The sequence below is a fragment of the Parus major genome, chromosome 6 (genome assembly GCF_001522545.3).
Source record: "Parus major isolate Abel chromosome 6, Parus_major1.1, whole genome shotgun sequence".
In the NCBI taxonomy this organism is placed as follows: domain Eukaryota; kingdom Metazoa; phylum Chordata; class Aves; order Passeriformes; family Paridae; genus Parus; species Parus major.
The window spans coordinates 22,092,216-22,106,083 of record NC_031775.1 but is presented as its reverse complement, the minus strand read 5'-3'; the positions used below and the strand labels follow the sequence as shown (position 1 = coordinate 22,106,083).

Sequence of the window (13,868 nt, the reverse complement as noted above, 5' to 3'; positions counted from 1 at the left end):
TCCCGGGATGGGGCCGGTTCCCGGGATGGGGCCGGTTCCCGGGATGGGGCCGGTTCTCGGGATGGGGCCGGTTCCCGGGATGGGGCCGGTTCCCGGGATGGGGCCGGTTCCCAGGAGCGGGGGCGCACGCGGCGCCGGACGGAAGCGGCGCGTGAGGCGAGGGGAAAGGGAGGCCGGAAGTGCCGGAGCTGCTCCTCCTCCTCCCGGCGGGAAGAGGGCGGGGCGAGGCCGCGCCCCGGGGGCCGCAGCCAATCGGCGCGGGCAGGGACTGCGCGCGGCGCCCGCGGCCGCCATCTTGTGGGAGGGCAGAGGCGAAGGGCAGAGCGCGGCGGAGACGGGGCGGCCGAGGTACGGCGGGGCGGCCTGGGCAGGGCCGGGTCCCGGGCCGGAGATGGGTCCTGTTCCTGCTGGGTGGGAGGGCGGCTCTCCTCAGCGCATGGGCACCCGCGACATTCAGCCGCGGCCTCGCTCCCTCCGAATGCTTCCGCGTCCCTTCCCCGGCCCGACGCGAGCGCGGGGTCGCGGGTGTAGCCGGGCAAGGGCACAGAGCTCCTCCGGAAAACAGGACTCGTATTGTCACGGGGCGCTTTCCCATCCCCGGAAGGGCGCCTCGGCTCTTACCCAGGATTTTGCATCGGTCAGGCATGGGAAAAGATGACCTTGGCTTCTTAAGTCTTTGCCAACAGCGTGTGACACACGTTTAGACGGGCTGTTTCATTAAGTTTTTTAACAATTGCAGTCAGCCGAGCTAATGCTTGCCTGGTTATACGCCAGAGTAACGCTGCTGGATTGGGTTCGATAAGCCATTGATGACACATAGGAGCTGTATGACCGCAGCACCTGCTGTGCAGTTTCGTGTGTCTGCTACAGGGGCACGGGGGGCTGCAGCACCTGCCGGGCTGAGGAATTGTGTCGGGTGTGGGATGCCTTAGGAGGGAGGCAGAAGACAACAAATGTTTGTCCTAAACATAGCATCCTCTTCAGAAAAATATATCTCTAAACATTAAAAAACCACTCTGCTTTTATTATGCAGTGAACCCTTTATTTGCTTATCTGCTCCCATCACCTGTTTTGTTCTTCGAGAGAAAATGCTCTAGATGTGCCTACTCCTTATGTATATGCACTACTTGTCAAATGTCCTGAAAGCAGATTGAGGAGTAGAAAATGGAATTATGAAGCTCAGTGTAGAGATTATTTAATTTTCCTATTGATCCTATCCAAGTGACTTTAAATTAATTAACTGTCCTGTACTGTTTTTTAGGACAAGCAGCCATGGCTGGCCATGACTCGGGATCTCAACACCAGTTCACTGGATTTCAGAAGTACTTCAATTCCTATACCATCATAGGCAGGAGAAATGTATGTATTATGTACATTGTTTTGTAGTCTTGTATAATGGTGTCTTCTGGGGCTTAGATGGAAACTGAATTTAACTTTTCTGTTTTCCAGTATGTAATAGCAACGTACACAGGTGTTGCACTCCTTGTCTTGTATTTCAAGTTTAGGCCCAAGAAGCAAACTCCTGCTGTGACAGATAAGTAAAAGGTAAGTGGCTGATGTTCCTCCAGGACCAAAATGTTTCAGCTCAGAAAGCGGTGACAAAGGACTAGTTGCCAACAATACAGTGTAATGAGAGACAGAAACACAGGCACGTGGACTTCCTCTTTACCATTTTAAACCTCAAATAATCTATAGCATCAACTATTTGGGGGCATTCTGAATGAAGTGGCTTATTAAAGGGAGTGCAGAAAGTATGGGATACAATATTGTTCTTCTGACGTGGTAAATGGGACTGGGGATGGAATGCAGGGAGGGAGGAACAGAAGGATGTTGCAGCAAGATACATTAAGCTTTGCCTACAAACATTAGGTGCTTCTGGTCTGCCCTTTTGCTGTAATATAGGGATAACTTGCTTTGTAGGTTACTGAAATAATGAAGTAGTGCTTAAGGACTTACTTCTTGGCTGTATTAGAATTCCAAGTAGAGATTAATGCAATCTGTTAAAACCTTCATTTGAACAGAGTAAAGGAGCACCATATGATGGAAATCTGTGTTGCACATGATTATTCAAGGCCCATGCAGAAGTGACAGGACTTGTATAGCAACAACCAAGTGTTACAAAATTTTGGAGTCACTTTCAAATAAAGAGTTTTCACCAAAATGGCATTTTGGCAAAACCTATTGGCTATCCTCATAGCCTGAAGAAAGGCATATAAACCAAAAAGCTTTAGCACTGTTGTTTTGTATTAAGGGGACATCAGTCAGTTCTTCCTGGCTGTCCTGAAATCTGGCTGCTCGTAGCTAAAATAGTTTGGGCTTGGGGCAGGGGGATGCTCAGTTAATATCGTGCAAGAGTTGCTATGTTTGACCTTTCTTCTCTTGGCAGGTTCCTGGCATGTCTGAACCTCCAGTCTGTGTCAATGTAATTAATGCAAGCTGATGACCTGTTGTGGCTAATAAAATATAAATAATTACATGTTTTATTGGAAGTATGAAATGGTCCAAAAAAGCTGAAGTGTGGTACTTCTTATTTTTCCTCCTTTGTCAAAAATAGTTGCTTGTAGCAGAGATGGAGCATCTGATTGTGTCATTACTATCTTAACTCTGCTGCTGTTGTAACACATCCTGAGGTGTTCTGAGCACCAGGCAGTGACCTAGGAAGGACCTCAGCTGCACAGCCATAACACTGCACAGGGTCTGGAGCTGATCCAAGCATGATCCACATGTCTGTGTCACAGCTTGCATGGTTTGCAGCCACCTGCTTGCTCCCACTTTTTGCATTCCAAGCTAGTAGCTTACATGGAAAACATGACATCTTCAGTTGTCTGTATTTTGCCCAGAACCTTTTTAGCTTTGATAGAAAACCTCAGAAAATAGGCCAACCCAGTTACTGTGTTTAAACGTTTTCTGTTACTGGCTCCTCTTGTGGAGGGGAAAAGGAAAATGACTTAGCCGTGCTGATGTTAAGCACCTGTAACTCTGCACACTCATAAACACTGACCAAATAGTCCAGTGCTTACTTTTCCTGTCTCTTGTGAAAGGAGGTGCTCTACCACAGTTAGGTGTGTGCAGCCTCCTCCCTGCCAACACTAAAATCTGTCTCATATTCTCCACAGTGTCTTTCTATAGGTTAATTAAAACTCGGTACCTTCCTTAGATGTCACAGTAGTGCAGATGTGGGAGATGATACTATGCTTCTGCTAGCAGCAGGGGTTGAACCATTCCAAAGCTGGCAAATACCCTTCCCAAACTGAGAGCAGCAGGAGGTAGGAATGATTGCTGGAAAAAAATGGAAAAATTAATTATGGGGTCTTGATGTTCTCTCTACTTCGTTTTTTTTTAAAGCCATTTTTTGTACATGCTGGGTCTGCTGAACAAATCTGGTCATCTTTCCCTCCTGAGTGTTTGCATTGATGGCTTCAGCTGTATTTAATTCCACCACCGAAGAATGGCAGCTCTAGGAGTGTAATAATCTCAGGAGCTAGAACCTGTCCCCTTCCTTTAGAACAAGATTGACAGGGAATGGCTACTCCTTAACTTAAACATTTCTGATCACTTTGTTTCTCTTAGCAGAGTTGTCACAGTTACAAACTGTTCTTGCTTCCACTGCAGCCATTACGGAAATATCTTGTAACAACATATAGACACAAACTGTGGTTTTAGTATTTATTATAATATCAAAAGTATAAAACTGTACAAAACACAAAGGCAGAATGTGGCAGTGTTTTCTTTAAGCTATCAAAAATTGTACTTAGATCTAACTGGTCATATTGAGAGCTAGGAAATTTTGTTGAGGTATCATTACACAGGAAAATAAAAAAAAGGTTCAGCTTTTTTTCTTTGAAGAAAATGACTAGGTGTCCTAGTGAATTTTCCACTTTTTTTTTATGTATAATGCCTGTAGTATAGCTTTACTCTAAGAGTTAGAGAAAGACAAGAGATGAAAGAGGAGGTAGTTCTCCATTTACTTGACCTTAGAAATGACAAGTCTTGTTTTTATTTTCACTAGAGAGCCAGTAGTTTGTTCAAGTGTGCAAGTCCTTACTGTGAAGTAATGAGGAACATAAAACAGATTTCTCTGCACAAATCTTGTAAGAAGGAAAACCAACCGAAACCCAAGCCACACTGGACCTGGCCTTTGGTGTGCTGTTTTCAATTCAAAGACACTGACATTCTTCCCAGTGTTCTGCATGTTTTACTCTCCTTTAAAATAAAACACAGCCTTATTGGTAGTCCAGGAGGACTCACTGGGTACAATCTTCTTGTAAACAGGAATTGTCACTCAGCAGACAAGCTGGCCTTTCAGAAACCAGCTGATGATGCGCTTAGCCTTTTGTGGTGCTATAATGTTTCAATTTCTTGGCTAGTTTTACTGGGTTTTTTATGTTAAGCCTTATGCAGAAAGGATACAGGTTGTTAATCTTCTTTTACATCTAATACAAAGTAAAGAGTTTAAGTCCACATTTTTAATAGTGACTGTTTCAGTTGTGCCTCAATTCCCCTTTTTTATTTTCTCATACATTAAAGTATGAAAGTAAATAAAGTTCACATTGCACTTCTGGTTGCTTATCACACTGACAGCACTGGCTACCTTTGAAAACAGTAACAAGATCTGTGTTTCTGACACCTCAAAAGAGCACATAGTTTGAAATCTTTTCAGGACTTAGTATCTGGCTGCATAAAAAGCATGCACGGAGCTTCGCGGCAGTTCCCCACAAGCATCGGGCTGTCCGGCCCACTCCATCAATGCCCTGGTTGTTGCTGTGATCTCACCACGCCTGCTGCCCAGCCCAGGCTGTAGTGAATCAAAACTACATTCTTCTTTCCTGAAAATGGACAGTTTTGCTTGTGTTTGAGACTGATGAAACATTTGTTAACCATAAATTAAGTGCTTTAAAAAAATCTGAGAACACATGTAAAGGCTGTTAACTTTTCACAAGTTTCAGCAGAGCTCAGTACCACCTCTGGAAAGAGATGCTCATTTCATATGTATCTATGTTACCAAAAGCACCACGAACAGTTCCTTCTTTTACAGCCACAACATCTTGTCAATCTCCAGCATTTTCAAATTGCAGATAAATATGAAACAGCAGAACTGAGAAACGCTGCTTGTATTAATTACAGTTTCATACTCCTTGCAATGGAGTCGTGGAGTCCTTCTGTTCAACACATTCCCTCGTCTCACGTCCTGAGGTGACTACTGCAATGACTTGGCACAGTCAGTTTCAGCTTCCTGATCTACTGTGAGCTGTAGGCTCCCGCAGCCAGCAGCAGGTTCCTGCGTGTGAAATGGAGATGAACAACCGGGGTTGATTTGGTCATGTATGTGCCCAGTAACAAGTCCTGTGAGTTTTCAGGCAAATTTATGTGTCCAGTGGCTGTAGTGAAGTCATCGGTTTCTAAGTCTTCAAAAGCCTTCACAGCATCCCACAGACGAACTGTGTTATCCATTGAACCTAAAAAGAAAAAAAAACCCCACATTTTAAAGTATTTTATTAATAAAATAGTATATGAAAAATGGTTCTGGGGAGCAAGTTAACAGAAATTAAAGCTCAGAGAGCGGAAAACTATTGCAAGCCTCACAGCATACTGAATGCACACATAAGTTACCAGTCCTTGCTGCTTTTGCTAAGCAAGTGATTCTACTTTGTCTTTCTCGATTTAAGGAACTAATTGTATCATTCTTTTCCAGAATTATGGAATACAATGGACACTTCACTGTTCCTGGTGAATTTTACCTGATGCTAAAATCTCCCCATCCCTACTGAATCTGAGGGCGTAGATAGTGTCAGTGTGCCCTTTCAATTCGCCAACCATCAAGCCATGTCCAATATCCCACAGCAGAACTCTTCCATCTGTTGCTCCAGTAGCCAGGAATCGTCCATTAGGAGAAAATGCCAATGAATGAATTGGTCCCTAAAGCAGACATGGAAAGGCAGTAAAACAAGTTAATTAAGTCTCCTCACATTCAGTCAGTCAAGCTGTGCTCAGAACAGAACTGTAAAGGATCTCTTTCAATAAATAAAATCACTTTCACACTGTCAGTGAACTGCCTTTACCTTATGTCCAGTGAATATTCTTACACAATTCCCATTCAAAACATCCCAGAGCCTTATAGTCCTGTCTGCTGAGCCTGTAGCAATATAGTTGGAGTTTGGATGAAATCGGGTACATGTCACATCTGCAAGATGGCCAGCAAAGATCCGTAATGGCTGGTAGTGATCTGTTGCCCACAGACTGAAAAAAAAAAGCTTTATTAATAAAAGATCCCTAAAGAAGTTCAGTCTCTGTATCTGTTGGAGCAGCTCTCCAGTGAGGAAAGGATAACAGTTTAGCCTGGAGAAGAGTTGGCTCTGGGGAGACCTTGTTGTGGCCTTTCAGTACTTACAAGGGGATTAGAAGAAAGATGGGGACAGACTTTTTATCAGGACCTACTGCAACAGGACAAGGGATAATGATTTTAAACTAAAGGAAGGTAGATTTAGTCTAGATATAAGGTAGACATTTTCTACAATGAGGGTAGTGAAACACCCAAGTTGTCCAGAGAGGTGGGAGATGCCCCATCCCTGGATACATTCAAGGTCAGGTTGGATGGGGCACTGAGCAGCCTGATATGGTTTAAGATGTCCCTGCTCATTGCAGGGCTGTTGGACTAAATGGCCTTTAAAGGTCCCTTCCAACCCAAACTGTTCCATGATTTCATGATCAGTTGCACAATAAGAAAAAAAAGTAATTGTGGAGTGATTTCTTATGGATCAGTTTATTGAATTAGCAGAATGTTTTTTGGAAAAATATACTTTTCAGAATGGAGAAATAAAAAATATTCTGTCAAGTTGTTCAACAATTAGAGGAGAATACTTCTAATCAGAGGGTCACTTAGGAGGACATGATCTCTTTAGTCATCAGATAATGTAATGTGTGTTGAAAAAAATAGAAAACTGCATTAAAGCATTTGTTCAGTATTTTAACTGACATAAAATTTATTTTGAGTAATAGAGTAGGCAAGAGTGTATCAGCTAATGACTTTCAGGGTTGATCTGCCATAAACTGACCCAGACAAGTAAAAAAACACATGCAGTTTCTTACCGAGCCACTCTGTCATGTCCCCCAGAAACAAAGTAATAGCCATAAGGAGAGAACTGTGTATCCCAAACAGGATAGTTGTGTCCTTTATATCCCACCAAACATGTGAATGTTTGGAGACTCCACAATCTCACGGTGCCATCCTCAGAACAAGACAATAGATAATTCCTGTCACAGGAGAAAGTATAGCATACAACATATCAAACTCACACAGGGGCTGTATAAATATTGCATAAACACTGTGAGATGTCCATGATAAAAGTGTCTCCTCAGCAGCACCAGTTTGGCATGTCACCCATAAAACAGCATTTCAGTGCAGTAAGAAACAATAACCAATTCAAGCAGAACCCACTCCTAGGCCCTTATGCAAAAAAAAGACATGATTTGACATTGATGATCGACTCTAATGGCATTTAATACTGAGGGGAATGAGGGGAAAAAAAAAGCACCACAGAGGAAGTATTTACTCAGAAATTCCAGTTACATGAAAAAATTATTAGTAAACTGCTATATTATTTTTTAAAGGATCTTCTATTACAACTCTGAACAAAATTTCACAATTCCCTGAAAGAGAATTCATATCGTATTCTCATTCTCAATTAATAATTATAGACTATATTTGTTCCACACAAAGTTTACTGCTCAGCTGTGTTTCTGTAGTGGCTGTTTCCTGACTAAACACAAGCTAAAGCAAAACCTGAGACATTTAAACCTCTTTTTCCACTGTCCAGACTCCCATCATTAAGCAAAGGTTTAAAATCTCTTACTTTAAAGATACAGTTCCATACATTCTGAAAATAAAGTCTCAATAGAATATAAGAAACTTGAAGTCCAATGATGTGCTACTGAGACTTGCAACACTCTAATTTATATTAATATTGCAGAAATTTTCCTCTCTATAGTTAAAGCCCAGATTAAACTAGAGTTTGTAAAACTGTAGTTTTGCCATCTAAGTCCTAAATCTCCAAAATGGTGCTGGTATTCTCAGCTATAGCAGATTTCAGTAATAGCTGACAGAGCTCAACACCCTGAACTTCATGAGCATTTACACAGTATCTTACAAGCTGCATGAGCAAGAATTGCTTTAACTTGGAAAAAGCTGCATTAAGAATATGTTCTCACTCAGCTGCATGCAATTAAAACTGAAGACAAGCAAACTAGTTAGCTTGTAAACTTTTACCTATCAGGACTGAAGCTGGTGCCATAGACAGGTCCACTGTGACCATACAAAATCTTCAACTCACTTGCTGTTTTCTCATCCATGATCCTCTCCAAGACATCATCTGATTCTTTGTCAATGAGACTGAGGTCTGCAAGATTTCAAAGTTCATGTATCAGAATAACTGTCAGAAGGTCAAAGATAAGTGTCATCATTACATCATCTCAGTTAAATATCAAGATTAAGATACGTTTGCAGAGAATCCAGCTTCAACCACAATACATTGTTATACAAAAATCAGAATTAAAGCAGGCTGGTTTCCATGAATTCATGTAGGTGTTTAGCTTAGGACATTCTTCTCCAGCCTTCTCAGAGTTCCCTCCTATCCTTTCCCCCATGTTACCTCTAGTCTCTCTCCTAGATCACTTAACCCCTATTTCTATTACACCCTGTAGTTACCATCCAGTTAAAGAAGCAAGATGGCTAGTTCCACACTAGATATGGCTAGTTCCAAGTTCTGTGCACTGACCACCTCATAGCAGGTGTACATGACCAGATTTCTCATTCCTTTAAAACTGTTTCTAATGGTAGTATGTAAGATGTAAGCCTATATTGTTTGTGCACATATTTTATCACATATCCCATATATTATCATGTATGTGCACATACTGTTTCTTCAAAGGGAAGCATCTAACCCCTGCAGCCAACTCTCCTGCCGGAGATCTTCGCTGCTCAGGCAGAACACAAATGTCACAAGTTATTTATGCTCTTATTAACTGTTAATTTCTTAATTACCTGCAGCTGTTTTCACACTACGTAGCTTTTTTGGAGTCACAGACCACACTCTGACAGTGGAGTCAGCAAAGCCTCCTACAATCATGCTGGAGTCATCTGTAATATCCACTGCAGTTAGACCCTACATACAAAATATCCAGTTATATTGTTTGCATCTCTCATGATATATTGCAAATATTACAAAATCCTAAGAACCATTAAAAAGGTAATTTGACTTATCTACAAAAATTGAGAGAATTACTATAGGATAAACATAAACACACACAAATTCTTGCCCCATTAACAATAAAGCTTTATGTAAGTCAGTAGTGACAAAGAGTATTGCTTTCCAGTACTCCAGGGCAAAACATCTACTGTGTCCTGTAGGAAACACTTAGGACAGGAAAAGTGAAAGACGGAATTATATCAAAATCCAAGCAAAACCAAGGAGCAAGGAAATTTTATACTTTAAGGAGTATTTGAAGAGAATTTTGAGTATGTTGGAACATAAACTAGGCAATGCTTAATCCAAATACTCCAATTACCCTTGCCAACACTCTTACGTCTTTTGTCTTTAGCAACAAGACTGCTCATAATTTTGATGCCCTTTCCCCTATTACCCAAATTCCAAATGTATCTTTTACCAACCTGATAAGCATTAAGGAATGTGTAGAAACAGATGGAGGGCAGGCACTCTGGTCCAAGACGCACTCGTCTTGCAGCTTCCTTCATATTCATTACTTTATCCAGCTTGTCAGAGTCTTTCAGTTCTGGCAGAGGAATTCTACACAAGAAGCACATATTTTTACAAAGTAAAAATACCTTCCTGTTAATCCAAACAAAGCAAGCAAAACTTTCCCATGCAAGCCCATACCACAGTATTCAAATAAGAAACAAGAGTTAGAAAAAAACAAAAGACTATGTAGAAGACTAACTGATGAAAAAGAGAGCCAGTAGCTTTCAGAGTTTCAGACAGGTACTGGAACAAGATAAACAACTGAGTATGACCTGAAAAGATTAGTGGGTAACCAAGTAAAATTTCATCAAGGGCAATCTGGATTTACTTGATGGGCAATGACAGAGGGTTATATGCTAAGAGTTCCATGAATTCCCTTGGAAGTCTTACAGCTAAAGCTGTGTACAGCCAAAATAGTCAAAATAACAAAAATACCATGTGAACAGAGATGTAGATTTGGCTTGACAATACTGGATTTTAAAGACTTCTCTACACATAATTTCCTTGGTACCTGTTTTGGGGAGGAGCGTTAGGATCCTGTTTTTTACTTTTTGACCCTACATTATCTTTCTTAGGTTTTTTCTTCTTTGGCTTTCCTTCCTCATTTTCTCCTTCTTCATCTTCATCATCCAAAGGCACATCAAACTCTGGTTCTTTCAACAAGCCAAAGAAAACCTACAAGCCAATAAAAAAACCCACACAAGACAAAACAGTAACTGCTGTTCTAACTGAAAACTACATTTTTTAATGGTAGCTTTTCAATGTAGTAGTCCAAGCAATAGAGCTGCCCCTTTTAAAGCTGCTCTGTTTAATATTACAGCATTTATTACTGCTTAGCCCACACAGAATGTAGTACATGTTCTGGTTTACCTGTTCAACTGATCTGGACAATTATAAGTTCTCCCTTCATCTCTTACCACTTTTTTAAAGCAGAATCCCCACCCTACCTCATTTATTTGTGTATTACTGTGGTACTACACACATAGCTCTTCCAATAACAACTGATAGCAAGTCAAAATTACTATCTGTTGTACAAAACAGGAAGCCAAACAGTCAGGTGTCCATTTTAAAACTCCAAAGTAATTAATGAGTTAGTTTAAATTTAGTTCAGTGGGCTGAACACAAGGTTGTCTCTCAAAAGGGTTCAGCAGTTTTGTCCATATGACAACAACACATCTTGATCTCTCTACTCCTGTCAAAATCTGTTTGTACAGTTCTCTTCCTCTGTTCTGTTCATGCTGTCTTTTAAGATCTCAAGTTATGATTGTCAATCTGTACTAAGGTATCTCCCTGAAAAAGCAGGGAGAATTGTAAAAAGTGGAACAATTTTTGTCTCCTACCTTTGCTTTATTAGCCTCTCGTTTTGCCTCACCAGCCAAGCTTCCAACCATAGCATCTATCTGTTGTTTACTGCGAGGCATTCCATCAAAGATGTCAATGTAAAGATGCTCCTGAACAATGTTCCAGATCTGATTGTTCTGCTTTTCCTGAAGATGCCTCTTCAGGAGTTGGTAAGAGTCACGGGAAATGCGCAGCACAAACTTGCTTGTTCGGAAATCCAGCATGGTCTCGTTACCTTTCATGTGTTCCTTTTTGGTTAAGCTCGACAATACACGCAGGTCATCCTGGTAATAGCACTCCTGATCCCCATGAAATCTATTGAAGCAATTTAAGATATGATAAAAGGTTCAGTCACTCAACTTGCTATAAAATAGTTGTGGCAAGGGATATTTTAACTATTTACAGAACCATTTGAAGGGAAACAAAGTTATCCTTTTGGATTGAAGTATTTCACAATTGGTCTGAATCCATGAATTAAATTCTATTTTCCTCTCAAGTGATAAAGAAGTGAAACATAGTAAAGAGTATAGAAATTTATAGACTACCCAGAAATTAATTTATTTAAGCTCATTTGAAGAATTTCAATGTACATGCTATGATATCAGCAAACACTTATAGCATTCATTATTTTGGCATCTCAATGCAATCTTCCATTGCTGAAAACTGACCCCACAATCTTTCCCTAAAGATGCAGAATCTCTTCATTGATCCTTTTGCAGCAAGGAGCCCATCAGCACACCATTAACATGGTTCAAACTCTGCCAATGAACAGTTCAGTAGTTTGCACATCTTTCTAACAGGAGATTGGAAAACAGTTTAAGAACAGGTGCTACAACCCATGGCACTATTACTTCAGATTTCAAACCTATTCAACTTCAGAAAAGAAAAATAATACATACCCATGTATACGCATAGAAATCTATGCTACTATAGTTCACAGATGTAGCCAAAGTAGCAAGCACAAAATAACATAAATATGCAAATAAAAATTAATTACCTTTCAAAAAAAGACTTTGCCTCACTCTCATGTTGATTGTAGACCAATTCCAAATACATGTGCACAAAGAGAGGATAAAAGAGCTGAGACAATTCTGCCCGATGACAGTCCAGGGAGCACTCGATGAAGTGTTTCAATCCGCTGTAGTACTCCTCATACAGCGTCGGGTCTCCTTGCTGGTTGTAGGCTGACAGCACCGCGCTCACGTCTGGCTGATCCTCCACAACCACCGCGCCTCCGACTGCAAAAGCACCAGCCAACAACAACAGCTGCTCAGACAGTCTGGAAGAGCCAGCAAACAGTGGCTACAACTCCCTGGTCAGGTGAGCAAAACACATCCTGTGCATGTTCAGCACCAAGTCTAAACAATACAGGTGAGAGCACATTGGTCCAGCAGCCAATTCTCTCCAGCAGTTTTTTGGACTTTCCCTGCCAACAGATGCCTGTGAGGTAGGCACTTAGTGCCTAATTCAGACAGGATTTAAAGTGTGATGGAAGAAGCCACTAACCTCACCAGAATTAATTATTTTATTGCTAGGGCTAGAAACTCTTAAACAAGGAACAGAATGTAAGACATTCCACTAAAATTATTTTGGTCCCAGTAAACAAGCAAGTTAAGTAGATTAAGAGAACAATTCACCAAGACCACCACACAACCATCACAGAGTAAGGACACTTAACACTCTGACAGTTCTGTTCTACACAGCAGTTGTAACATACTTCCATTGTTTTTTTATATAAAAACAATGATATCTGATGATGTCAGGAACAAGCTGTACACTCACTGGAACTCAGACTAGCAGTTCCTGAAATGTAACTAGTTCCATGGCTCCTTCACCAAAACTCAGACTGTACCTCAGATCTTTGTTTTCATCCCTGCAGCCAGACCCGGGACAATCCCCACTAACTACAATGGAAGCCTCCTGTTCCTGCTACTCTATCAGTTGTGATGGGACACGAATATAAGCGGGAGCACTTCTCGCTTCACAGTGCTCCCTGCAAATGCGACACACCCTGTCCTTGGTCCCTTGCTCCAGGAGATACGGATTTCTCCATGGATTATACGGGGAAATGAGACGTCCAGGGACCTCCCGGAAGGCCGGGGTAGACTCTCGGCAGCACCGAGAAGCTGACATCGACCCTTGTGTCCCAGCATAATGGAGAGCCCCCGAGGCTGCCAGCAGCACATGGGCTCCCCACTTCCCGGGGATCCTGCCGAGAGGAGGGACCGACCCCTCAGTCCCCGCGGGCCTCACCTTTCCCCGGCGGCACGGCGGCAACTGCAGCCACGCCGGGGCTGGAAGTAGCGACAGTGGCGACGTTTCCCCCTATGGCGACGGCGGCAGCGCTGGTGCCCCGGCCGAGCAGCGCCTCGCCGGAGTCCGCATCGCTGCCGGAGCCCCCCAGGAGCCCGGCGCTGGCGGGGCTGAGGGCGACAGCACCCAGGTCGTCGCCGAGCAAGCGGGCTTCGCGACGTAGGATCTCCTCGGACTCGCGGAGGTTGCTGCGCCGCAGGAACTGCAGTACGGCCACAAGCGTCTGCCGGTCCAACGCCGCCGGGGAGGCGGCCGGGCCCGGCGCCGCGGGCTTCGGGGGTGCAGCATCCCCACTGGCTCCCGCAGCCTCTCCTTCCGCCGCGGCGGCCGGGGCGGCGGCGGGAGCGGCGGCGGGAGGCACCGCGGGCGGCGGCGGCGGCGTCCCCGCCTCGGGGTCCGGCTGCACCGCCGCCACTTCTGCCGGCTCCTCATGCAGCGCCGCCATCTTGCGCCGCCTTCCAT

The 13,868-nt window shown here is 43.0% G+C and overlaps 2 protein-coding genes across 2 annotated transcripts; one reads left to right on the top strand and one right to left on the bottom strand.

The window, feature by feature from the left end:
- The first annotated feature begins 243 nt into the window (after positions 1-243).
- Positions 244-2,492, top strand: ATP5MD (ATP synthase membrane subunit DAPIT). Its single transcript, XM_015633231.3, has 4 exons — positions 244-348; positions 1,262-1,359; positions 1,450-1,545; positions 2,387-2,492. Exons 2-3 carry the CDS (start codon positions 1,273-1,275, stop codon positions 1,540-1,542), a joined length of 180 nt encoding a protein of 59 aa, XP_015488717.1. The 5' UTR covers positions 244-348; positions 1,262-1,272; the 3' UTR covers positions 1,543-1,545; positions 2,387-2,492.
- Positions 2,493-3,652: 1,160 nt separating this feature from the next.
- TAF5 (TATA-box binding protein associated factor 5) lies at positions 3,653-13,851 on the bottom strand. Its single transcript, XM_015633229.1, has 11 exons — positions 13,347-13,851; positions 12,091-12,331; positions 11,093-11,408; positions 10,264-10,427; positions 9,665-9,800; positions 9,038-9,158; positions 8,264-8,393; positions 7,087-7,251; positions 6,060-6,237; positions 5,739-5,916; positions 3,653-5,456 (listed from the first exon to the last, which is right to left on the bottom strand). Exons 1-11 carry the CDS (start codon positions 13,849-13,851, stop codon positions 5,239-5,241), a joined length of 2,352 nt encoding a protein of 783 aa, XP_015488715.1. The 3' UTR covers positions 3,653-5,238.
- Between the last annotated feature and the right edge of the window lie 17 nt (positions 13,852-13,868).

Coding starts and splice junctions, on each gene's coding strand:
- TAF5 (XM_015633229.1), bottom strand. CDS start 13,851: ATGGCGGCGCTGCATGAGGAGCCGGCAGAAGTGGCGGCGGTGCAGCCG. Junction 11,409..12,090: donor GCAAAGTCTTTTTTTGAAAG/GTAATTAATTTT, acceptor TTGCTTCAATAG/ATTTCATGGGGATCAGGAGT. Junction 8,394..9,037: donor TAGTGTGAAAACAGCTGCAG/GTAATTAAGAAA, acceptor GAAATCTTGCAG/ACCTCAGTCTCATTGACAAA.
- ATP5MD (XM_015633231.3), top strand. CDS start 1,273: ATGGCTGGCCATGACTCGGGATCTCAACACCAGTTCACTGGATTTCAG. Junction 1,360..1,449: donor CCATCATAGGCAGGAGAAAT/GTATGTATTATG, acceptor TCTGTTTTCCAG/TATGTAATAGCAACGTACAC.